The sequence below is a fragment of the Chelonoidis abingdonii genome, chromosome 3, assembly GCF_003597395.2.
Source record: "Chelonoidis abingdonii isolate Lonesome George chromosome 3, CheloAbing_2.0, whole genome shotgun sequence".
In the NCBI taxonomy this organism is placed as follows: domain Eukaryota; kingdom Metazoa; phylum Chordata; order Testudines; family Testudinidae; genus Chelonoidis; species Chelonoidis abingdonii.
The window spans coordinates 67,145,812-67,170,686 of NC_133771.1; the positions used below are offsets into that span (position 1 = coordinate 67,145,812).

The 24,875-nt window shown below is 39.4% G+C and overlaps 1 protein-coding gene across 1 annotated transcript in view; it reads left to right on the plus strand.

Moving 5' to 3' along the window:
• DOP1A (DOP1 leucine zipper like protein A) overlaps nt 1-24,875 on the plus strand; it is a 96,342-nt gene that overhangs the window by 7,843 nt on the left and 63,624 nt on the right. The window contains exons 5-15 of the mRNA XM_075064558.1: nt 2,120-2,309; nt 3,101-3,199; nt 5,431-5,530; nt 11,707-11,789; nt 14,396-14,504; nt 16,105-16,225; nt 17,448-17,567; nt 19,307-19,421; nt 19,921-19,950; nt 21,070-21,303; nt 22,443-23,061. Coding sequence (XP_074920659.1) covers nt 2,120-2,309; nt 3,101-3,199; nt 5,431-5,530; nt 11,707-11,789; nt 14,396-14,504; nt 16,105-16,225; nt 17,448-17,567; nt 19,307-19,421; nt 19,921-19,950; nt 21,070-21,303; nt 22,443-23,061 — 1,820 coding nt within the window. The remainder of the gene's footprint in view (nt 1-2,119; nt 2,310-3,100; nt 3,200-5,430; nt 5,531-11,706; nt 11,790-14,395; nt 14,505-16,104; nt 16,226-17,447; nt 17,568-19,306; nt 19,422-19,920; nt 19,951-21,069; nt 21,304-22,442; nt 23,062-24,875) is intronic.

The following is a 24,875-nucleotide window of genomic DNA, read 5'->3' on the forward strand; positions in this document are numbered from 1 at the left end:
GAGTGTACATATTCTTTATATTTGAAGTCCCAACACTGTAAAACTCTTAACTTTCACAGTTTGAGTCCAGTAAGAGCAATCATAGAATCATAGACTATCAGGGTTGGAAGGAACCTCAGGAGGCCATCTAGTCCAACCCCCTGCTCAAAGCAGGACCAGTTCCCATCTAAATCATCCCAGCCAGGGCTTTGTCAAGCCTGACCTCAAAAAACCTCTAAGGAAATTCCACCACCTCCTTAGGTAACCCATTCCATGCTTCACCACCCTCCTAGTGAAATAGTTTTTCCTTATATCCAACCTAAACCTCCCCCACTGCAACCTGAGACCATTACTCCTTGTTCTGTCATCTGATACCACTGAGAACAGTCTAAATCCATCTTCTTTGGAGCCCCCTTTCAGGTAGTTGAAAGCAGCTATCAAATCCCCCCTCATTCTTCTCTTCTGCAACCTAAATAATCCCAGTTCCCTCAGCCTCTTCTCATAAGTCATGTGCTCCAGCCCCCTAATCATGTTTGTTGCCTTCCGCTGGACTCTTTCCAATTTTTCCACATCCGCCTTGTAGTGTGTGGCCCAAAACTGGACATAGTACTTCAGATGGGGCTTCACCAATGTCGAATAGAGGGGAATGATCACGTCCCTTGACCTGCTGGCAATACCCCTACTTATACAGCCCAAAATGCCATTAGCCTTCTTGGGAACAAGGGCACACTGTTGACTCATATCCAGCTTCTCATCCCCTGTAACCCCTAGGTCCTTTTCTGCAGAACTGCTGCCTAGCGATTTGGTAGTCTGTAACAGTGAATGGGATTCTTCTGTCCTAAGTGCAGGACTGTGCACTTGTCCTTGTTGAAGCTCATCAGGTTTCTTTTGGCCCAATCCTCTAATTTGTCTAGGTCCCTCTGTATCCTGCCCCTACCCTCCAGTGTACCTAGCACTCCTCCCAGTTTAGTGTCATCTGCAAAATGGCTCCTGTCTGTTTCTTTGACATGTATATATGTTGAACTACAAAAGTGGGTGGGGAAAAGTGGCACAAAAATGTAGATTATGCCATAAGAAGAATAGAGAATGTTTTGGGAGAAAAAATTAAAACAACTTTGTGTTGTAGTCATGATTTTTGCAAATGACAAGGCATGTTAGGGTGTATCTACAATGCAGTGAGGCACTCGTGGCTGGCCCGTGCCAGCTGACTCAGGCTCTTGGCAGAAGGGTGCTGGAACAATTTTTATAGTTGGGATGCTGAGAGCCATTGAACCAAACTGTAAACCCTGTATATAATAGAAACCACTTCAAGACAGGGTAGCACCTCCAGGTATACATCCAACCAAAATTGGCAACCCTAGCTCGTGGGGCTTGGGCTAAGGGGCTGTTTAATTGTACTTTAGATGTTTTGGCTTGGGCTTCAGGCTGAGACCCAAGAATCTCCCAGTCTCAGGGTCCTAGAACGTAGGCTCCAGCACGAGCCCCAGTATCTGTACTGCAGTTAAACAGCCCCTTAGCCTGAGCCCCTCAAGCCCAAATCAGCTAGCATGGGCCAGCTCCTGGTTTTTAAGTACAGTGTAGACATACCAATGATGTAATACCTCAGTGTCAGCACTGATTCAAGTATTTTGTGCTGAGATTCAAGTGCCGTACTATAGAAACAAGCTTCTCTGTGGTAAAAATTTAGGGTCGGCTTTTAAACAGGGTCAAACTGCCCTAGCCTATGTGAAAAAGTAGTCGTCCATAGAATGTACTCCATATAGAAATAGTACTTTTGTCCATACAGAAATTGTGAAGGATGTGTCTTGCTTTGTATTTTCTTTTTTAAATTTTGTATTAAAATCAGTGCCAGACACATCTGTCTTTCAGTGTTAATACGTTTAGCTATATCCAGTGGGTAATGCTGAAATTTCCTATATTGTTGGAGGTCTCCTAGGATAATATATATTACAGTGTATTGCTTTCTGCAGCAAAGAATCTCTATCTGCAGTATTTTGCTAAATATTGAACTTTACATTGATCGCTGCTTGTGTACATACAGCCTGATTTCATGTTTGGAAAGCAGAAAATGTTTAGTTTCCAAAGGTATGAGCTAATGCAACCTCTGTTCCATTGACCTCTTTTGTCACTTGTGCTGTAGAACCAACACATTGTTGGAGAAGGTTGCTGGTGCAGTTGACCAATCAGCATTCTACAGTGCCCTTTGGGGTAGTCTTCTTACCAGTCCTGCGGTTCGGTTACCTGGAATCACATACGTCCTTTCCCATTTAAACAGGAAGCTTTCAATGGAAGATCAGCTCTATATAATTGGCAGTGACATTGAGTTAATGGTAATATGTTCCTTCTTTAGTGTAAGGCTCATTTACATAACTGTACAGCTTCCAGAGGTTTTCTGATGTCTTCTCAGTCTTTGAAAATAATCTTTACAGAAATAAATACACTTCTACCCTGATATAACGCCACCCAATATAACACAAATTCGGATATAATGCGGTAAAGCAGCACCCCGGGGGGAGCGGGGCTGCACGCTCTGGCGGATCATATCAAGTTCAATATAATGCGGTTTCACCTATAACGTGGTAAGATTTTTTGGCTCCCGAGGACAGCGTTATATCGAGGTAGAGGTGTATATACATTTTGTTTATTTTTAGCACCAGTTAGACTGATATAGTATGCATGTTAGATGAAATTTCATAAATTAGATTTTAAAAATTGCTTAGTGTTTTTAAATTGTACTGAAGATTCATTACACTTTTCAATAAAAGTAGCAAAATTTCATGTTGTTTTTTGAAAAATATGAGGTGAATTACTTTGCTGATTAAGCTAAATCAAGCTATGCATATGTTAAGCAAAGCTTAAATGCTTTCTGTGGTTAGTAGAAATTGTGCAAATTATATCTTTCTTCCATGCTTTCATAATTTCATTTTTTTATGTGTCTGTGTTGTTTACGTTATCTCTAATTTTGAACTAGGTTATTTTGATTTCTGAAATCTTCACTATATTTAATAAGAGGACTGTAACAGATACGTGTTTTTGAGGGGTGTGTGTATGTATTCTTTGAAATATAATACATTATGCTATTTTAATTACAAGTCTGTTTTTAATGGCAATGTTATTTCAGGTGGAAGCGGTAAGCACATCAGTGCAGGATTCCAGTGTATTAGTACAAAGGAGCACATTAGACCTTATACTCTTCTGCTTTCCATTCCATATGAGCCAGGTAAAATTTTAATATAAAATAAAGAACTATATATCCATATACTCCTTCATGTATAGATTGTTTTTCAGTCAAGTGCTGATATTGTCAATCTTTATTAATGGTTTTCTCCAAAATCAGAATAAATAGAGTCCTCTATAAGAAAACCTCTCTCAAGTGACTTGTGTGTTGGCATACAATGATCCCTGTCTTAGGCTCATGGTGTTTAATATGTTGACATTTTACTGTATACAAACTGAATATAAGAGAAAACATTTATTATTTATAGAAACTTTTTTTTATGTTAGAGATTGGATCTGCTCTATTAGAAATTCCCCGATACAATTTCTAATTGAGTAGAAAACAAGTTATGTACTCATTTGTGAGTTTTCAGGTCCTCAGTATTGGAGATCTAAAAATGAATAGACAGACATTCTTTTCATTACCAATTCCTTAGGAACTTTTTACCTTTTAGATCACTTGGACAACTGCAGCCCAGTTCGGTAGTGACTGAAATTTAGTACTTGCTGGCAGTTAGCCACTGTCTGTTGTAAAATGATTTTGTGGGCGCAATCTCTTTCTTAAAGGACAGTTGCCTTGTTTTGTTTTTAAATAAAAATACCTTCCTGTTGGCTCCTGATGACCTCTTTAAGGGAAATAAGTGATTGATTGAGCATGCCTGGAGATAGAACTACTCCCTCACTCCTCATGGTGGTCCTTCCACTTCAGGGTTTAGATGGCACCGCAGCTGGGTAAAAGTTTTTAGATGAATAGATTTGTTTTTAGAAATATGCATTTTTTTCATGCTCTAAAATTATTAGCAAATTTGGATCTAAATTTGGAAAAAATAGAAAAATTTGAGAACTATTTGTTTTGACTTTTCATTTCAAAATGGTGTTTCAAATTGTAATGGGGCCAATTTTTAAGATAAAGTATCCCCAAAATAGGGTAAAAAAACCTCCACTTGAAAACAGCCAAATCAAAATGAAAAAAATAAAAAAAAAATTAATTTTGAGTTGACCGAAACAATTTGATCAACTTGAAATAAATTGAAAAAGCAAAACACTTGATTTTGAATTGACCTGAAACATTTTGGTTGATTGGAACCCAAATTTTATTTTTCAGAGCTATCCATGTAGTACCTTTCTTGCTCTTTATAAATATATCAGAGGGATAAATATTAGGGAAGGAGAGAAATTATTTAAGCTTAGTACCAATATGGACACAAGAACAAATGGATATAAACTGGACACTAGGAAGTTTAGACTTGAAAGTAGACGAAGGTTTCTAACCATTAGAGGAGTGAGGTTCTGGAACAGCCTTCCAAGGGGAGTAGTGGGAGGAAAAGACATATCTGACTTTAAGACTAAGCTTGATAAGTTTATGGAGGGGATGGTATGATGGGATAGCCTAATTTTGGCAATTAATGTGGCAATTGATCTTTGATTATCAGCAGGTAAGTATGCCCAGTGGTCTGTGATGAGATGTTAGATGGGGTGGGATCTGAGTTACTACAGAGAATTCTTTCCTGGGTGCTGGCTGGTGAGTCTTGCGCACATGCTCAGGGTTTAGCCGATCGCAATATTTGGGGTCGGGAAGGAATTTTTCTTCAGCAATGGCAGGGCCCGGGATGTTTTCCGCTATCTCATGCAGCATGGTGTTACAGTGACTTCCTGGAGATTCTCTGCAGTTGAGGTCTTCAAACAGTGTATGAGGACTTCAATAACTCAGACATAGGTTAGGGGTTTGTTATTGAAGTGGATGGGTAAGTTTCTGTGGCCTGCATTTTGCAGGAGGTCAGACTAGATGATCATGATGGTCCCTTCTGACCTTAAAGTCAGTCTATGAGCACTAAAATTCACATAAGCTAGGGCTTTTTAAATACTAATCATTGAGGAGAAAATTATTTAAGACTGTATCCACTGGGGATTTTTTATTGCATCTTAATCAGTTTGCTTCAGTGACTTCCACTTGATAAGCAAAGTGAAATACATTGTAGTACGGTGATGGACTGTTAATTTTCTACTATGGTTGCAGTGTCATGCAGCATTTTAATAGGTGGCAGTTCCAAATAGTAATCTCATTTTTTGATTTCCTAAGACTCAGAACTTTGTGCTACTTCACTGCTATGAATTCAGAGGTCTCAGAAAATTAAATAATTTTTATCGAATACTTACCATTAGCCAGTTTCTTGGTTAAACTACAATGATGTCAGTTTCTTGGTTAAACTACAATAATATACCTAATTTCTTCAGGCAACGCGCCCAGACATGATCAGAATTTTGTCAGCAGCCCTTCATGTAGTACTACGCAGAGATATGTCTCTCAACCGAAGGCTTTATGCATGGCTTCTAGGTAAGTTTGTACTGCACTTGATAATTAACTGTTTAATGGCAGAGAAAGGAATATACTTGGTAAAAATAATACCAGGTACTGGTAATGGTGAAATCTTAGATATATGACTTGATAAATAAAAATCAGTCTTGATTAAGCTCATGCTATATTTATGAGTTTAGCACAGTTGCCACCAATGTATTAGACTATGCAAAGAAAGACCCCTGAAAAAGTTGTGTGTAGCAGATTTTGATTTTATCAAAAGTGACATAAGAAAATGATTACCTTTTTGTCAGCACAGCCTTGTGAAAAAGTCCATGACAACAATATTTCTTGCTAGATATAAATTATTTATATATTTTCTTGTAGTGTAGGACCCATAGGCTCTAATCAGGAATGGGACTCGTGCTGGGAGCTGTACATGTTAAAAGACGGTCCCTGCCCCAGAGATCTAACAGTCTAAATTAAGACAAGATGTAAGTCAGTGTAACTTACATTTGAATCAGGAAGGGGTAAGGAGAATAAAGGGAAGAATGATACGTTGAAATATATTTAAAAGTAAAATTTTATATTAACTCCTTCATTCCACAAACACTGATACGTGCTTAACTTTAGGTATGTAAATGTATACAGTACTGTGGTCTAAATTAGCGTTTTTTAGCCTATTTTGGGCAGCTGCCATGTAGCTAAAAATGTCTCCATTGGTGAAAATAGTGGTACATTATGGATGCTTAGCGTCACATTGTGAAACAGTTTTCATCTTGATATAATGCCAGTTGGTCAGAAAACGGAATGATGAAGAGCTATGGAAAATGTCAGTTCTAATCAGTTTAAAAAATCTTTGAATATCAAACCAATATTTACTCATGATAGAAATTGGTTTATCTTCTGACTGTTTTTTAAAATACCGCTGATTAAACTCATGTCATGTTCTGCCAAATGGGTTCATTCAGCAGGAGGATCAAAAATTCCAACTTCAATTAAATACTTTATTTTCATATCTGTTTCACAGTTCAAAGGCTCTTTTATGAGCTACTTCTTGTCTTTTTAAGGAAGACAGGGAGACACATTTATATATGTAGATCATTTCTCTAATTTTTCCAAATAAAAGGAAATTGCATTTAATAAATTTAAAAAACAAGCAAACAAATTAAGGTTAAATCTAAGTAACTATCCTTTTTTCTGTAAAACAGAACTTGAAACTTCTATAGAGAATGTTGAGAACAACATTTGATGCATCTTTGAGTATGTCTACACTACAAATTTAGGTCGATTTTATAGAAGTTGATTTTTAGAAATCGATTTTATACAGTCAATTGCCTATGTCCACGCTAAACGCATTAAGTCGGTAGAGTGTGTCCTCAACACCGTAGCTAGCATCGACTTATGGAGCGGTGCACTGTGGGTAGCTATCCCACAGTTCCCGCAGTCTCTGCTGCCCATTGGAATTCTGAGTTAAGCTCCCAGTGTCTGATGGGGCAAAAACATTGTCACAGGTGGTTTTGGGTACGTATCGTCAGTCACCCCTCCCTCCGTGAAAGCAACGGCAGACAATCATTTCACGTCTTTTTTCCTGGGTTACCCGTGTAGACGCCATACCACGGAGCATGGAGCCCGCTCACCTCACAGTCACCGCTGCTGTTGTGGGCAAGTCTACTGTGGGGGCTGTTGTGATCCAAGTAGCCAGTGCAATCATTGGCGTTCTGTTATCAAGGGTAGTGACTCTGGGAAATGTGAGGGCCTTTTTAGATTTTAGGTGCAACATATTTCTATCCTTTGTCGCTGGTGAAGAAGTCTTGCAGCTGTACGCTCCAGTCCGGGTTGGCGCTGTAACACCCCATATCACTTCTGGACCTGTTACATGTGTCATTCACAAGACTCTTGCTCTTTTGCCTTGGCCGAGGTACCTTTCCCTACCCGGACCTCCAGGCATTCGAAACAGAAGCACCTGCAGCAACTGGCATTGCTACACAGCAGCAGCTCCTTGCCTTCGCAGCAGATGGTGCAGTAGGACTGCTAACCATCATCATCTACTGCTTCCTCTGCAACGCTGTTCTCCTGCTCCCCAGCGACCAGCTCGGGGGATCCGTACTGGTCCTCCTGGGTGCTGCTGGCAGCAGACGGTGCAGTAGGACTGGTAACCGTCCTCATACATGTAACTTGGCTGGGCGTTCTGGGAATGTCTTCCCTGCCCAGCTCCTAGCAACCTCCATCATTGTATGGCTCAATCACTTCCCCTGCAACTCTGCTCTCCTGCTGCCTAGTGACGAGCTCGGGGGATCTGTTCATGAAGCCTGGACAGTAGTAAAGAGCAGTTCAGCTGTAGGCTGAGCAAGTGCAGAATGATGGTAGAATGTGCCTTTGGACATTTAAAAGCTCACTGGCGCTGTTGGTCAGACCTCAGTGCAAACAACATTCCCATTGTTATTGCTGCTTGCTGTGTGCTCCATAATAACTGTGAGAGTATGGGGGAGACGTTTATGGTGGGGTGAGAGGTTGAGGCAAATCGCCTGGCATCCGATTTTCAGCAGCCAGACACCAGGGCGATAGGAAGAGCACAGCAAGGTGTGCTGCGCATCAGAGAGGCTTTGAAAACCAGTTTCATGACTGCCCAGGCTTTGGTGTGACAGTTGGGTGTCTTTCTCCTTGATGCAAATCCGCCCCCTTTGTTGATTTTAATTCCCTGTAAGCCAACCACCCTCCCCCCTTTGAAATAAAGTAAGTATTATTTTGAAGCTAGGCATTCTTTCTATATTAATTAAAAAAAAAAAACGAGAGAGAAAACAAGGTCCCGGGTGGGGTGGGGAGGAGGGAAGACAGCGCTCATTGCTTATGTAGTCACACTAGAAACAAAACTGTTTGATGCGCTTCTGTTGCTTGGCATCCTCTGGGTGGCGTGGCGATGCCAGAGCTCCCTCGCGCTGCATTCTTGGCAATCTGGGTGAGGAGGCATGGAAAATAGGAGGAGGTAGGCGTTTATACAGTGATGCAGCGGGGTCTGTGTCTTGTTGGCTTTCTGCAGTGCAGAGACATTCATCAGTCCGTTATTTGCTCCCACCTTAGCCTCAGTCATTGCATCCTGCTCTGCTCTATATGTCATCTATTCTTTTCTGGGTCTGCCACTGATGCTCATGCATTGAGCTGTGCCATATGTTGGAAGGGTTGCTAGCTCGGAAAACATGTCACTCGCGAGTGCGTTTCTTTTGCCCTAATCTGCAGTAACTCAGGGACAAGATGAAGGCGGAAGCGTAGAAACATTTCTACGCTCTACGATAACTGGGGGTACTGCAGGTCACTGTGCTGTTGAGTTCTCCACTGACAAACAGGAAATGAAATTCAAAAGCTTCATGGGGCTTTTCCTTGTACTGGTGTGACAAAGTTCTCCTCTCTTGGTGGGTCTGCGCTTATTGGCATAATAGAGATTTGCTCTTTCTTTCGGTCACTGGATCCCCACATTCTGATCACTCCTCCGTGTTGATCCAGGAGTATGGGAGGTTTGGGGGTAACTGGCACCCTCTATAAACTCTGGTTCCAGCCAGGGCCCCTATGGATTTTGCAGCTGGTCCATTAGTGCCATTTTGAAACAGCTGTGTGGCGCTACACCCTCCCTGGGACTAGTTCCAAGGCTCCTCAAGCACGTCTTTCTCTCACCGACAGGACGCTTTCCTCCTGGTGTCTGATAACGCTTGTATTCCTTAGTCCTCCAGCAGACACCCTCTCAGTCTCAGCTCTTGTGTTCCTGCTCCAGATCGCTTCAACGCACTTTCTCTCTGGCTCCTTCCATCTGACTGGAGAGGCTCCTTTTTTAAACCCAGGTGCCCTGATTAGCCTGCCTTGATTGGCTGCAGGTGTTCTAATCAGCCTGTCTGCCTTAATTGGTTCTAGCAAGTTCCTGACTACTCTAATGCAGACCCTGCTCTGGTCACTGAGGGAACAGAAAACTACTTACCTAGTGACCAGTATATTTGCTCTCTACCAGACTCCTGCACCCCACTGGCCTGGGTCTGTCACACTGGCTAGTCCATTGAAGTTGAAAGTGCTGTCCAGAGCAGTCACAATGGAGCACTCTGGGATAGCTCCTGGAGGCCAATACTGTCGATTTGCATCCGCACTACCCCAACCTCAACCCAGCAAAGTCTATTTTACCGCTACTCCCCACTCTGGGGAGGAATACAGAAGTCGTTTTCAGAGCCTTTTAGGTTGACAGAACAGGGTGGGTTGTGGGGATGCATTCATTTTTAAATCAACCTAATGCGGCTAAATTCGGCCTAACCCTCTAGTGTAGAACAGGCCTTTCTCTAACTCATGGTGTGACTTCATACTATTTTCTTAAAATTATTGACAGCAGATTCCACAGCTATTCCGTGGGTGCAATTTCCACAGATGTCAATGTGATTTCAGTAAATGGAGTGGCTGCATAGTTCAGCATGTACAAGTGTTGCAGAATTAGCACACAATGAGTAGGCATAGCCTATATTCTGTACAATTATATAACCTCTGTTTTCCATTTAATTGATATGTATAGTTTTTATTAATCATTTTTTTCTTTGAGTTAATTGGTGTTGTGTTGCTCTATATTACTAATGAAGATTCTACTGTAAATATAAAAACACTCTTCTTTTAACTAAGTGGTGAGGCTCTTTTAGGCCTAAGTTTTCATAGTATAGTACTTACATATCTATTTTTAGCTATTTCTCATCATTCTTCTATCATAATGCACAGTTTTATGAAAACTAAATAGAAACAAAAATCTTACTAAACATTTTTAAGTCTGCGTTAGCTCTCAATAGATGTCCTTAATACTAGTTTATTTGCAGTTGAAACTAAATGACATCCTTTCTACTTTTTCTTCTTGTAGCAGGGTGCTGGTGCAAAGGCACCTAATTAGCCCCTGCTCAGCCAGCCCCAATCAGGGGAAATAGATTGGAGCTGGGGAGAAGTCTGGTGCCTGGCTGTTAGAACTGGCTGCATCTGTGGCAGCCAAAAGAAGGGGAAATGGCCAGGGGAAGGTCAGTCTCCAGGCTGAGGGCAGACTCTGTGTGGAAGGGGAGACAGTAAGCCCTACTCTGTATATAGTGTATCACTGGTAGTGGGAGAACATGTGTAAATAAAGCCATGGGTGCTGCAGAAGAAGAAGCCTCTCTGTGCTTTACTGGGGCAGCCAGTGGGCCCCAAGAAGAGGAGCGGACAGAGGACCTGTTACACTTCTGTTTTCATCATTCTTGAGCAGAAAATATGAAAACCACTTCTGAAGAAATTTTGTTTTCAGCAGCTTGGTTTTTTTTTTAAAGCTCATCAGGAAAATGTTGAATTTCTGTAAGAAAAGATTAAATTTTCAGAGAGGAAACTAGATATTTCATTCACATAATTTTTCAGTGATCAAGTTGCTTTCCTTAGCATATGAATCTTTTTGTAAATGATTTACTAGTTAACTGTGATATTCCTTTTACGTGTATAAATAATTTAGAATAACAACATTAGGACAGTAGCTTCATTGGCTTTGGTCTCTGTGGTCCTCTGATGTTTAAAATCCGCTATACAGCGTTCAATAGTGTTAACTACAGTTCTTTGTAATTGTTGTTTCTGCTGCTATAGTACATTGACTTTGAAGATGCATACTGTAGAACATACTGTATTTTTTGACGTCTACATTTTTCTTGTAAAAAGTAATGTAACTATCTAGCAGTCAGGGCTGGCTCCAGGCACCAGCGCAGCAAGCAGGTGCTTGGGGCGGTCAATAGAAAGGGGCGACACATCCGGCTTTTCAGCGGCAATTCGGCAGTGGGTCCCTCAGTCCCTCTCGGAGGGAAGGACCTGCCGCCAAATTTCTGCCGAAGAATGAAGCAGTGGCAGTAAAGCTGATTGCGGCTTTTTGTTTGTTTGTTTTTCGCCGCTTGGGGTGGCAAAAACGCTGGAGCCGGCCCTGCTAGCAGTGTGTTCAATGAAAACTAAAACTCCAGAGTGTACTCGCAGAGCAGTCAGCTTAATACTTTGTTCCATTTAATTAGTTTCTTTTATTAAACTATGTAAAATGGTCTTTCTCTTGCCGACATTACTTGGACTACAAATTGGTAAGTTAACAGTGCAAGTTGATCCACTGTTTTAAAAAATTGACGAAGAAAACATAAAAAGATAAATATTAATTTGTCATGTCTTTTGTTTGCTTGAAGGTTTTGATAATAATGGTGCTATTGTAGGACCTAGAAGCACAAGACAGAGCAATCCTGAGGAACATGCCACTTACTATTTCAATACCTTTTCTAAGGAAATGTTGGTCCAGGTATCAGTAATATGTTGGTTTTTTTTTTACATTACTCATTATGAAACTATTCTTTGCCTCAATATAAATCCTTATAAACAAACCTTATTATAAAAATATTCTTTCTGTTAAGAGTTGTCTTGACAAAAATTGCGGTTTCCTCATCCACTAATTGGCCATCTCAATATATTCATGTAATTTCTGTCTTTTTATGAGGAAATTTTAGGTGGTCTGCCTTTTTGTAATATATCCTTGTTGGTAAAAGAAATAATTATTCTAGAACTCTTACATTTCAGTGAAAAGCTTAGTGTGAAACATTGGCTAGCACTCTCTTCTTTAAAGCAATAATATTATATGGAAGTATTTTAATCCCATCTCTCCTCTACTGCTTCCTCTCTGTTAGCCAGAGTAGCACTTATGGAAAGTGCTTGATTGACAGCATGGCAGACTGAAGTCTGCTTATCCACAGAACAGATTTGAAGAGGCCCCCTTCCCACTTGTACAGAATACAAAAATGTCCCTCCCTGTCTCAGCGGTGGGGGAGAGGGAGTTTGGTTAGACTAGCAGGGGATGACCAGTCCCCACAAGTGGAAAAGGGAGAGCCCTTCCTCTGGTCTCTGGTACATGCAGGACTATGCCAAGGACAGGGAGGCTTTTCTGCTACCTATTGGCTAGCTGACTGGAGGGTAATGGCGGAGACAGTTGGCCTCAGAACCTTCCCCCCTCCATTTAAAGCCTTCCTGGGCATCTGGAGGCAGACTTGCCTCTATAAAATTCCTCACCATCTCTTCCATTAGTTAAGATATATGGAGATGTGTTTCAAGGCTGCTCTGGGTCAGACTGACCACCAATTTTGGGGATCCGGAAGGAATTTTTCCATTGGGCTACAATGGAAATAGTCCAGTGGGGTTTTTGCCTTCCTCACAGCATTTTGGAGGCCCAGTTAGGTTAAAAGGAGTAAGAAAGAATGGGAACTCTAACATTAGGAGTTAATATAGAAAGGGTTAGGTCATCTCAGCTTGTCTTGGCTGATGTCTATTGTGAATATGAGCTAAAAGGGCCAGCTCTCAGATGTAATGAGACTTGGGATTTGGCTGGTCTGTTTCCTGTGAAAAGGGGAGACTGTAAGTCTTCAAAGGCTGAAGTCCCCCTGGGAACCTTCTGCCCTTCTTGTGGAGGGAAGGGCAAGATGATTCATAAGTGAGCTGAATCCTAGTGGGAGGCTGTAGAGAGTTGACCTTGAATTATTGGTTATATGGAGGAAGCCGTGTAGCAACGCAAGGGCCCAGTGAGATACCTGTTTGTGAGAGCAAGTGGGTGCATTCCACCCCTTGCCCATTGTTAAGGTAATAAAGTTATGGCCTGCAGATTAAATCCATTCCCGTGTCTTTCATTCACCTGGATGTCTTGACTGATGCCTTTATCCACTTAACCTTTTCCCTCTCTCAGGATGCTAGAAAGGGTGCCAATATTTATACAATCCAGTTCCATTTTTTCTCAGCAGCCATGCTCAAGGTAGAGGATACCTGTTTTTCCCAATAAAGGGGAGAGCTCACCTCTGTGTTCAGGTGTGGATGATTTTCCAAGATACTGTGTTATACTTACCTCTTAGTAGATGAAAGATCAAACCTTTTTTCTGTCTCGTTCCCACTGTCTTCTCTTTTTTCTTCCTTCTTTCTCCTCTTCTCTTTTTTAGAAGCTGTAGAAGAAATGCACTAGCTCCTACTCAGACTGCTGTGCCATCAGCAGAGAGAAACTAAATAGCTTGTGAGAGTCTAGTTAGTTTTATTCTGCCTCTGGTGCCATGGAATAAAGTACTTCAGTATAGGAGCTCATTGTTTTCCCTTCCTTGTGAAGATCTCATTGCTACTTGTTCCATGCAGTTGAGCTAAAGAAAGTAGTCTGACAGCCAAGGTGCATCCTGAATAGGCAGATTACTGTTTTATTCAGCCTTGTATTTAAATTTTTTTTTTTTTTTTTTTTTTACCTTCTCAAGTAGCTACATCAGGGGTCGGCAACCTTTCAGAAGTGGTGTGCCGAGTCTTCATTTATTCACTCTAATTTAAGGTTTCGTGTGCCAGTCATACATTTTAACGTTTTTAGAAGGTCTCTTTCTATAAGTCTATAATATATAACTAAACTGTTGTTGTATGTAAGGTAAATAAGGTTTCAAAATATTTAAGAAGTTTAATTTAAAATTAAATTAAAATGCAGAGCCCCCTGGACTGATGACCAGGACCTGGGCAGTGTGAGTGCCACTGAAAATCAGCTTGCGTGTCGCCTTCGGCACACGTGCCATAGGTTGCCTACCCCTGAGCTACATCATCACTTTATACCCCTTGTTCATTACTCTTAAGAAATTTTGAGTAAGCATCTATTTATGCTACTAGACTGGGTGTTCCCCACTCTTCTACACATATTAGAATATATTCCACTTCTGTGGAATAGAATGTGATGTTATCAACAATAAGGGGAATCCTAGGTATGGAGAATGATCTGCATGGGAGGTAAGAAAAAAGGGTCTCCTCCACTGTGAGTAATTCCCCTTTTTGCATGTTTTCATAATTGCCTGTTTCAGAAGGTGTTCTTTTCTTCTTGATTTTCTGATCTGTTTATGCTTTTTATAGGCAATGGTGGGAATCTTACAAGTTAATGGACATGGAGAAGAGAGCACACTGATGCAGGATCTAAAGCCTTTTCGGATTCTTATCAGTTTACTGGACAAACCTGAACTGGGTACTCTCATATATTCTAACCTTCAGTACATTTTTCATTACATTTTTATAAAAATGATTAATTCTTTTGTTTGACTAGCATATAAAGCAATGTTCTGGATAACGTTCTTAAGCAGAGGATATTAACAAAGTAGTAGGTATGCTCAAGTGTTCACTTGACAAGAAGAAATGTGCAGTAAATAGACAGTAGAGTTGGACTATAGTGTCTCCCAGTCTAATCACATACTACTTTCTCACCTCTCTCTAAAACCTAACTGTTATGCTCCATGCAGTAAATCTGAAGTTAAAGTAATGCTGAGAAGTAGGTTAGGCCCCAAAATTGATCTTCCCAAAGTTGTTTGAATCTTGAGGGGAATGCTGTTTAGATTTTTAATTCTCTAAGAAAAACAAACCATAGCCACCACACTGTTACAGAGAAATGGGAAAAATATCCCAATAGCTACTGGTCATGTGATCCCAAGGCCCCTTCCTCATTATCCCAACACATGCACCTTTTGAAATATTAAAAATATAATATCACATTTTTTCTAGTATATGAAGAGCTTATCAGTAAGAATTGATTGGCTTTTAAAGAATGTAGTCACTTTTAATAAACAAACAAGTAAATAAGTTTATTAATATTTATAAACGTTATCCACAGTAAGTGGAAATTAAAAGTGGGGGAATGTGGAGAGATGATACATATGTATGGAATTTTGCCAACATGATCCACATAGCTGTTCTCGCTTCACTCAGTCTTAACATATGCAGTGTCAGTAAAATTTAAAATGCCTGGCTCAGAAATCATGAATGACTGAGAAGAAGTCAAAGTCTAACTTTTTTTTTTTATCATATACCATAGTTTAGTTTTTCAGTCACTTGTAATTTCTGAGCCAGTCAGTTTAAATCTTATTGATACTGCACACATTAAGATTTAATAAAGTGAGCACACCCATGAGGATTGTGTTGGCAAATTGGTTTGGCAGATTCAACACAGACTTTGCTCCTGCAGATCAGTGGTGGGGTTCCCACAAATGGGAGCAAGATGAGGCCAAGAGAAAGCACAGAAAGCTGTTCTCCTCCTCTGAAGACAGATCACTTTGTGAACTATTGCAACTCATTTCAAAGTCAGATGCTTTTCTTAAACCTCAGGAGTTTATTGGAATCTAATGTGAGTCTGATGCAAAGATTTCTTGCACACTTGTAGCCAGAAATGGAGAAGAACCCACTTCAACTGAATCAGAGTAAAGATGCTCAAAATATTTTACTTCTATTTTTTTACCTTACACTCTCAGGTAAATTTTCATCATGAGGTGTCAAGATTTAGCTTTGAGATAAATTTAACACACTAGGACTCACATGGATAATTTCCTGCACATCCTATTGAATAGAATATTATTGTATAAAATATGTATAGCTTTAAATTCTACCATGCATAAGAATGCACAACGTATAAGTGGGTTTCTGTTCAGCTTTGTAAGTTACCTGAGTAAAAGTAACTTTGTGGCTTTAGTCAATGAAACTGTAAATGTCAATGATTTGTTTAGGGTTCAGTACTGATCATTCGAATGTCCTTAATTTTACAAGGTTGTCATTGCAGCTATTTCTCGTGGTCATTTTAGGACCTGTAATCTTAGAAGATGTATTGATTGAAGTATTTAGAACATTATATACACAATGCAACGCTGAGCTGGATCTTCAGATGGAACCTTCCTTCAGCAAAGATCACACACAACTAAGCAGGTAGAGTACAAAGAAAAGAATATAACATATGCTTCCTCTTGAACAGAAAATAATATACTGCTACATTTTAAATATAAACATTAATAAATAGCAGCACTTAAATACTGTTTATTGCTGAATGCATGTTAAATATGCAGCAATATCTAGGAGCCTGCTACTCTGAAAGGAATGGCAAAGCTCTCATTGATCTCAATTGAAGCTTTTCCTTGGGACATAATGGAGTGGACATCTGTAGTTTTATTTATTTTTTAATGACATTTACTGTGCTAAAAAGGTACCGATATCAGTCACTCTATTTTGCAATTGTTTACTGTAAATGTACATTTACTGCTGTGAATGCAGAACTCCATGTGAATGCTGTGTGTCATGGAGGGGCAGGAAGAGAGTTCTAAGAGCTCTCCCTTTCCCATGTTTGGCACTCATGAGAAAAGCAGTGAGAGAGTGGGAGGCTGGTGGGTGAAGTTATGTGAGGTGTCAGCAGAGAGAAGAAGATGGTGTGAGTGGGGAAAGTGATCCACTCCTGCCCCCACTGCAGAATCACTTCCCAGATATGGCTGAAACTAGGGAGCAGCAGGTGGGTTCCCCTTATGTCACTTGTCTTTGAAAACATGAAGAGAAGCTGCATTGATGAAGCAACAGAAGTTGGGAGGCTGCAGAGGTAGACACCTGGTTAGAGAGCCTCTGATCTGCTCTTGCACACACAGAGAGACAACAAAAGAGATCTAGTACAGATCTCTCTGGATTATGGGAGTGGCAGAGAAAGAGAAGCCATCAGGGAGGAGAAAAAAGGAGAGCAAAACTAAGGCAGTAGAGAGACCAGGAGAGTGGAGTCAGAGGGAGAGGCAGCTGGTGGAAAGGACAATTAAAGGGAGACAAAGAAGGAAACAGAATGTTGGAGGAGGATAGGGAAGGGGGAGAAAAAATAAAGAAAAATAAGAATGAAAATTGGAACCCAGATCCAGTAAAAATAAGTAGAAAATGGGAAAACACATCTGAGTCAAAGTGGGATGGGCAAGAAGTATGGCAACCATGCAAGGACATGATGTAAAGAGCTATAGTGCATGCCCAGCTGAAGAGCTCCCATTAAAGGAGTGGGAGGGAACCAGTGTGTTAATATCAGCGTTGCAATGAGTAAGCTCAGAATGATATGCCTCTGCATAACGCTTAAATCACAGCATAGTAATATACATTAAATTGTACTACTACTTCTTATTTTCTTTAGCAAATTGAGGGAAAATAAGAAAACTGCAGAGCTGATTAAAACTGCCAATCTTCTCTTTAATTCCTTTGAGCCTTATTATATGTGGGATTACATTGCTCGTTGGTTTGAAGAATGTTGTAGGTAAGTTATATTTAATTGCTGTAAATGTAAAATTGAAGTTGGTTTTACACTTTTTTTGTTTGTGTATTGCCAGGGAGGTGGACAGGATGTACTAATAGTTGTACTCCATCTGCAAAGGCTTGTCTATACTAGAAACTTGTATTGGTTTAACTACATCTGTATAGTTAAAGCAATGCAATCCCCCTAGTGTGGATGCAGTTATATCAGTATAAAGGTAGTTTGTTCTGTTATAGCTACTCCTGCATGGGGAGGGTAATAAGTATACCAATATAAGTCACTTTATACTGATATAACTGTATCTGCACTAGGACTTTTACCGGTATAGCTATTTCAATTAAAAAAAAAAAAATCCCATCCTGTAACCAAAGTAGTTAAACTGGTAAAACTTTGAAGTGTAGACCAGGTCTAATTTCTGAGATTCAGATGATTTTTAGTTCCCTTTCTTGATCTGGGGATAATCAAGAGATTGATAACTTGATTTTAGTAAGAGCAATCTTTGCAGATCTCTCTTGTCTTCCTGCCACTGCTTCTTCAGCATGGATGAGTAAATTCCTTTGGAAAAAGTGACAAGAAAAGGTTTTGGGTAGATTGGTACACACTTACTGGCCCTGTAATCAAGGTATCCTCCTATAAATTCATTATTTGTAGCATATGATATGCTTGACAAGATTAGCTAGAAGTGGGTGTGGGTGTGGGTGGGTGTTAGTTATTGGGTCTCTTAGCCTGTGTTCCAAAGGGTTTTGAAAACTTTTCTCTCTGATCAACAATCTGTGTGGCTAGCAAAAGATGTGCTTACAGTGCTTGGACTCTTCCCCCTTCTACGAAATACTGTACAGATCTGAGATTGAGAAACTACTGTCCTCTGACCTGGAGAGATCATTCCTTACAGGTGTTCCTCTTTTTAGGCATTGAGTCATGATCTTTGTTCCAATTTCAAAAACATTTAGAAAATTAGAAGGTATTTTCACTGGTCCTTCATATCCTTTCAAGGCAATGCTACCTCCACTAAGTCAGAATTATGGCAAAAGGAGCCTTGAGAGATTCTCAAGGATAAATATATGAATGTAATTAATTACTATTTATAAGTGGGTATTAAATTTCAGCTACATGATGATACTCTGCATGGAAAGCTATTTTTCCCCACAGTGGGAATTTTAATTAGAAGAAATCTATGGTCAGACTAGGACTTTGAGAGCACTATAGATAAAGTTGCCAGTCTGAGGCACAGAATAATAGCAACTTCCTTGAAAGTCTGAGTTTCCTGAAAACTGAGATGAAATTGGTTACTATTTGGTAATATTCACCTTTGGTGGGGAGGGGGATTTCTTCCATTTCGTTGTGTTTTAAGCAGATTCTGAATTTCTGAATGAAAGAAAACAGGCAACCACCAAGTGAGGGGAAGATATATGGATTTATCAAAACAATTTCCTATAGCCCAGCCTTGCTTATTTTATGAGATGTGATGGGTCACAGCACACAATGGTGTGGCTGCCCGTCATAAAATATTGAACTTCCTTTGTATTTCAGATAGATAAGAATTGTGTGGTCATCTATAAACTGATTCACTGTTTGTTGAAGAAGGAACAACTGGGCCAAATGCTTTTTTTTCTATTAGCTACCCACAAAAGGTTACTAGTTTGTTCTTATGCAGCATCTTTGACGTACGCACGTATGAATTAATTTGTTAGTTAATCGTGTCCTATGTAAACAAACAACAATAACATATTTTAATTTCATAGGAGGACACTGCATGCTAGACTTCAGACTGGGCCTGTAGGTGGTAATGAGTCATCTGAGCTGCCCCTGACCAATTTGTGCCTACTAGTGGATTTTTTGTTGGATATAGTTTCTTTGGTAAGAATTCCTTTCTTCATTGCTTGTAGGTAGATGAGGACAATACTTCTGTACTCTGATTATAAAGCACTTTTGAAAGCAAACCTTGTCTACAAGTGAGTTTAGCATAAATTGGTAGATTCTTTTAGAAGAAGTGAAAAAGGTTTTGGGTGAATTGGATGGATTTTATTACATAAACAAATCAGTATTTATGTTCTTCTGGTGCATGAGCTTGCAAATTCTGTTAGCTTGTTTGTCATCTAATTCTGTTTTGAATTTTATCCCATCTTTTCCTTCTCTAAAATTTATATTGTATTAGTTACAAATGTAACCTGTTGCTTTGCGGTTTTATACGATTAATAGTTAGATGATGCAATTCATTGGGTGCTAATTGTTCTGAATGTCACAGTAAGATATTTATCTTCTTTTATCTATTGACATTGGTTTATTTGATGAAGACTGCTAGAACTTTTTTTTCCCTGTCTTCTCTCCTCAATTATTTTGCTTTCTCATTTCAAAGCCTACTAGAAGTATGAGAGTGCTGTGTCAGGTATGGTATTCAGTCTGTTTTTCCTTTAGTTATTAATTATTTGATACTTTTCACTCTTAAATCTCTGTTTTGAGAAAATTTAAATACAAAGGGAATTAGGGTTAATTTTTTAATCCTATCAATGTTATAAAATTCTTTGTAATCTCTTTGTAGTATAAATGAAGGAGATTTAAAATTCTGAAGATGCTGACTATATTCAATGATTAAAAATATACTGAAAAACAATTCCCTTTTATCCTTCATAAAGTTAATGTATAGGATATCAGACTTGGAGGACTTCTAGATTTTATTTGCCACTTGCATTGTTAAGAAGTTTAGAATAAATTTAAATATGTGATAGTTGTACAGTTGAACCTCAGAGTTACGAACTGACTGATCAACTACATATCTCATTTGGAACCAGAAGTACGCAATCAGACAGCAGCAGAGACAACAACAACAACCAAAAAAGCAAATACAGTCAGGACCGGCGCTAGGGTTTCTCACACCCTAGGTGCACAGCCATTTCGCTGTCTCCTGCGCTGATCCCGCGGCTCCAGTAGAGCTGCCGCAGTCTTGTCTGGGGGCGGTCCACTGGAGCCGCGCGAGCAGCCGACCGTCCGCAGGCATGACTGCGGCAGCTCCACCGGAGCCGCGGACCAACGGACCCTCTGCAGGCATGCCTGCGGCAGGTCAACCGGAGCCACCTGCCGCCCCCCCGTCAAAATGCCGCCCCCTGAATAATCCTGGCGCCCTAGGCGATTGCCTAGGCTGCCTAAACGGTAGCGCTGGCCCTGAATACAGTACAGTATTGTGTTAAATATAAACGGAAAGTTTTTAAAAAAATTGATAAGGTAAGGAAATTGTATCTCTGCTTGTTTCTTTTAAAGTAAGGTGGTTAAACGCAGCATTTTTCTTCTGTGTAGTGAAGTTTCAAAGTTGTCTTACATCAGTGATCAGTTTTAAACTTTTGAAAGAACAACCACAATGTTTTGTTCAGAGTTATGAATATTTCAGAGTTATGAACAACCTCTATTCCCAAGGTGTTAGTAACTCTAAGGTTCTACTGTATAGATATAGTAGATACATTTTATTGGGGATTTATGAGACACTTTCTCAATTTTATTATCTTTTTGTTAGGAGACCTACATTGAAATACAAACAGAACACCTGCCTCAGTTGTTGCTCAGAATGATTTCTGCATTGATAAGCCATCTCCACACTTTGCACTTGTTGGAACTAACTGATTCCCTCAGGCTCTGCTCAAAGATCCTTAGTAAGGTTCAACCTCCGCTGTTGTCTTCAGGTATCGATGGTACTCTGCAGCTTCCAAGTGGACACAACAGCTCCATCAAAGAATGGGAAGATAAAAAGGTAATCTGTTAATTTCCTTTGCATTACTTTCCTTCTTTGTTAATTTTGTGTAAAATGTGGGATTTTCAAAATACTCAGTGGGAAATTTCACTAGTGATTTCATGTTAGGCCAATGCTGAGCACTTTCAAAAACCTGACCCACCTTCTTCTGGTGAATTTGTTGGTATAATATTGTATGTCTCCTCAAGTTCCTCTGTTGACCTGAATTTGATGGGTTAGTTGTTATTGCTTGCCACTAATTACATCCAACCAGAAGATTTATAGGTTCTTGTCCAATTCAGACTACAGGGTTCAAGAACTCAGAGAGTTCTGTATCGGGAGAGGACTCTCTGGGTGCTTGGCAAAAACACTTACACTGAGGACAATACCAAATTGATAAAAACTTTATTGAGATTAACAAAAGAATAATAAATGCTATGAAATTTATAACTGCAAAACAGTAAAAGAATTTCAAAAGTCCTGCTGGTAACATTCCTATTGTGAGTACCTTAACTTAACATACTCACACCCTTCCTTGAGGACCCAGTAATAGAAAAGAGCTAAAGTCTAAACGAGCGTTTTAAAAAAAGAAGAGCTAAAATGACTGTAAATTTTAGTGGCTCGTCTTCGACTCTCTTTAACATTTCAGGATTTTTTTCAAATGACTTATAATTTTATCATGTTGATCCCTTCTCGCTCGATGCATATTAAAATATAAATCATTTTGTTTAAAATCTTCTTAAAATGCATATATTTCTGTTGATAGACAATGATATCTCCTCTGATAGTTGACATGTCATGTAAATATACTTCTTTGGGAATTTTAAAAACTTGATTTTGACAGGAAAATTTATGGAAGGGATCAACAATAAAAGTATATAACACATAATTTAAAACTTTATAATAGAACAGAACTAGGGTTGCCAATCTTCCAGGATTGGCCTGGAGTCTTCAGGAATTCACAATTAATCTCTTATTAAAGATTATGTCATGTAATGAAACCTCCAGGAATGTGTCCAACGAAAATTGGCAACCCTAAACAGAACTCAGAACTGCCATTCTTTTCAAAATAGGAAAGAAGTTAATGATCTTTTATCACTATTAGTGACATTCATTTTTACTGTTTAATCTGTAGTTATCTGTACTTTCATCTCAACTAGATGCCATCATTTTCACTTGAAAATCCTCATGATGTATTCGAAGATGGTGAAAATCCTCCAAGTAGTCGATCATCAGAAAGTGGATTTACTGAGTTTGTACAGTACCAGGCAGATACAGCTGATGACATTGACAGAGCATTGAGCGAAGGCCATGGAGCACCTGGTATCCCTATTATAGGTAGCACATCCTCAGAGACTGAGACAGCATCAACTGTGGGATCTGAGGAAACCATTGTACACCCTCCTTCCATAATTACACAGGGGTCAGCAACTCAAAGTGGGAAGATGATCCAAAAGACTGCAATGCAGTGCTGCTTGGAGTATGTCCAACAATTTTTAACTAGATTTATCAACTTGTATATAATTCAGAGTAATTCCTTGTCTCAGCCCTTGGCAACAGAGCTTCAAGTGGACCTTAGTAGAGAGCAAGGACAACCTGCAAAATGGGATAGAGAATCACAAGGAGATGCTAAAGGAAAAAAAACAAATAAAAAGCCAAAAGAATACCTTTCTGCCTTTATTGCTGCATGTCAGCTATATCTTGAATGTTCAAGTTTTCCGGTTTATATTGCAGAGGGGAACCATACATCAGAATCACATCCTGAGAAATCTGATTTTGGTAAGTAACATTTTCTTACTTTCTCCTTTTTTTCCCCTAGTATATTCAGTTCTTAATTTAAACTGTTTTTTAGAAAATATGAATATTTACATTGTTGCTTGTTGTTCCTTGTAGGGACATAGATTTTTTTTTTCTTCTGTGACTTGGATTACATTTTAGAAACTAAAATATTTTTAATACGGTTATAAGAAAATTGATGTTTTCATGTGATTTTTTTAAATACATGTCTGTTTTGAGTAATGAATATATATTACATGGAAGAACCTTAGGGTGCAACCCAGTTTCCAGATTCTTCTGTACAAGTGTGAAATACATAATACATGGATCCATCAGGGTTCTTTGTTACTAGTGCTTTTCTTGTGCCTTGGAATGTATTTGCACATTGAATAGATTTGTGGAATAGTGACAAGATTACATCAAACATGCCTTTAACTCTTTTTAATAGTTTAGACTGTTATCCATATTTATGCCCTTGTGAAACAAATGTATAACCGTAAGTTTATAAATTTCAGGTCAGTAAAATTTACATTATCCAAGAGTTTATTTCTAAATTTATTTTGCTGTTGTAATGTAGTGTTTAACATTAAGGTTGTAAGTGGCAGCTGACATCATTCACAAAATTCACAGGTAGAGTTACTGAACTGAAAAATTAGGCGTAAATTTACATTATAGTTAAAATGATGCCTTCTCTCTGACATCTGGGATTTTGTTTATTCGTCTTTGAAACTTAAGATTGTTTAAATATAGCTTTTTGGTTTTGACTTGTGATAGAGACCATTGCATGGTGTTAAGTGAGAGGATATTTTATGGGAAAGAAACTGTGTCTTGTAATTAAATATTCAGAAAAACTTTCTAAGGGTAGTTAAGCCCTGGAACAGGCTTCTAATGGAGGTTGTAGAATCCCTATCTGTCAAGGCTGAATCCACACTCTGTCACTCTGACTGCTGAAAGTGGGGACCTGCAAGGATTCTAAAAATTAATACTTGCCACTCCAGGCTTGTATTAAACTCCCAAGGTTACAGCTTTTCTCTGACCTTGGCTTAGTAAATGTTGTCATCACCCAAATGCAAAAAAGACCCCCGTGGACCCAGGAAGGAGCACTTGGGATTTCCTCCCTGTGGGGTACCCTCAAGCCATTTCACTCCCCCATTCCTCCCCCCCAGCTGTTGCCCCCAGCTAATCAAACAGCATATGCACAAACCTCTTAGGACACCAAAAATCCAAGCCTGTTCTTAAAAAAGGTAAATGTTATTAAAAACAAAAAGAAAGAAAACACACCTTGAAACTTAGGCTTTTGCTAGATTTTAAAAGAGCAATTCCAAAAAGTAAGCACCCAAAATAGTTTCTTGGGGGTTCAGCTTAAAGGTTACAAACAAACAGAAGCATCTGGGGTTAGCACAGAGGAGATCCACAAGCCAAAATAAAAAAAAATAACCTGATTGTGTCTACCTAAACATTCCCTAGCCCAATGAGTCCTGCTACATATGGAAGACAATTTTTCATACCAGGTTCAAACCTTACACAGCATTTCTGCTTATAGCATTGCTACTCCGTGTACCTGCAGCCCAGAGAACAACCACAAACAAAGGGAAAGTTTCTTTCCCCATTTGAAAAAGTTCTAGCCTTCCCATTGGCTCTTTTGATTAGGTGCCCTATTTTTTTTCTTTACTCTGGGGACTTTTTAACCCTTTACAGGTAAAGCAAGTAAACAACAGCTACCAAGATGGATTTTACAGCTAACTGGCTGGCTGGGTGTCCATTAGAGGGAGTTACCTTCCCCGCCTTTATTTATCACACCATCGCTGGAGGTTTTT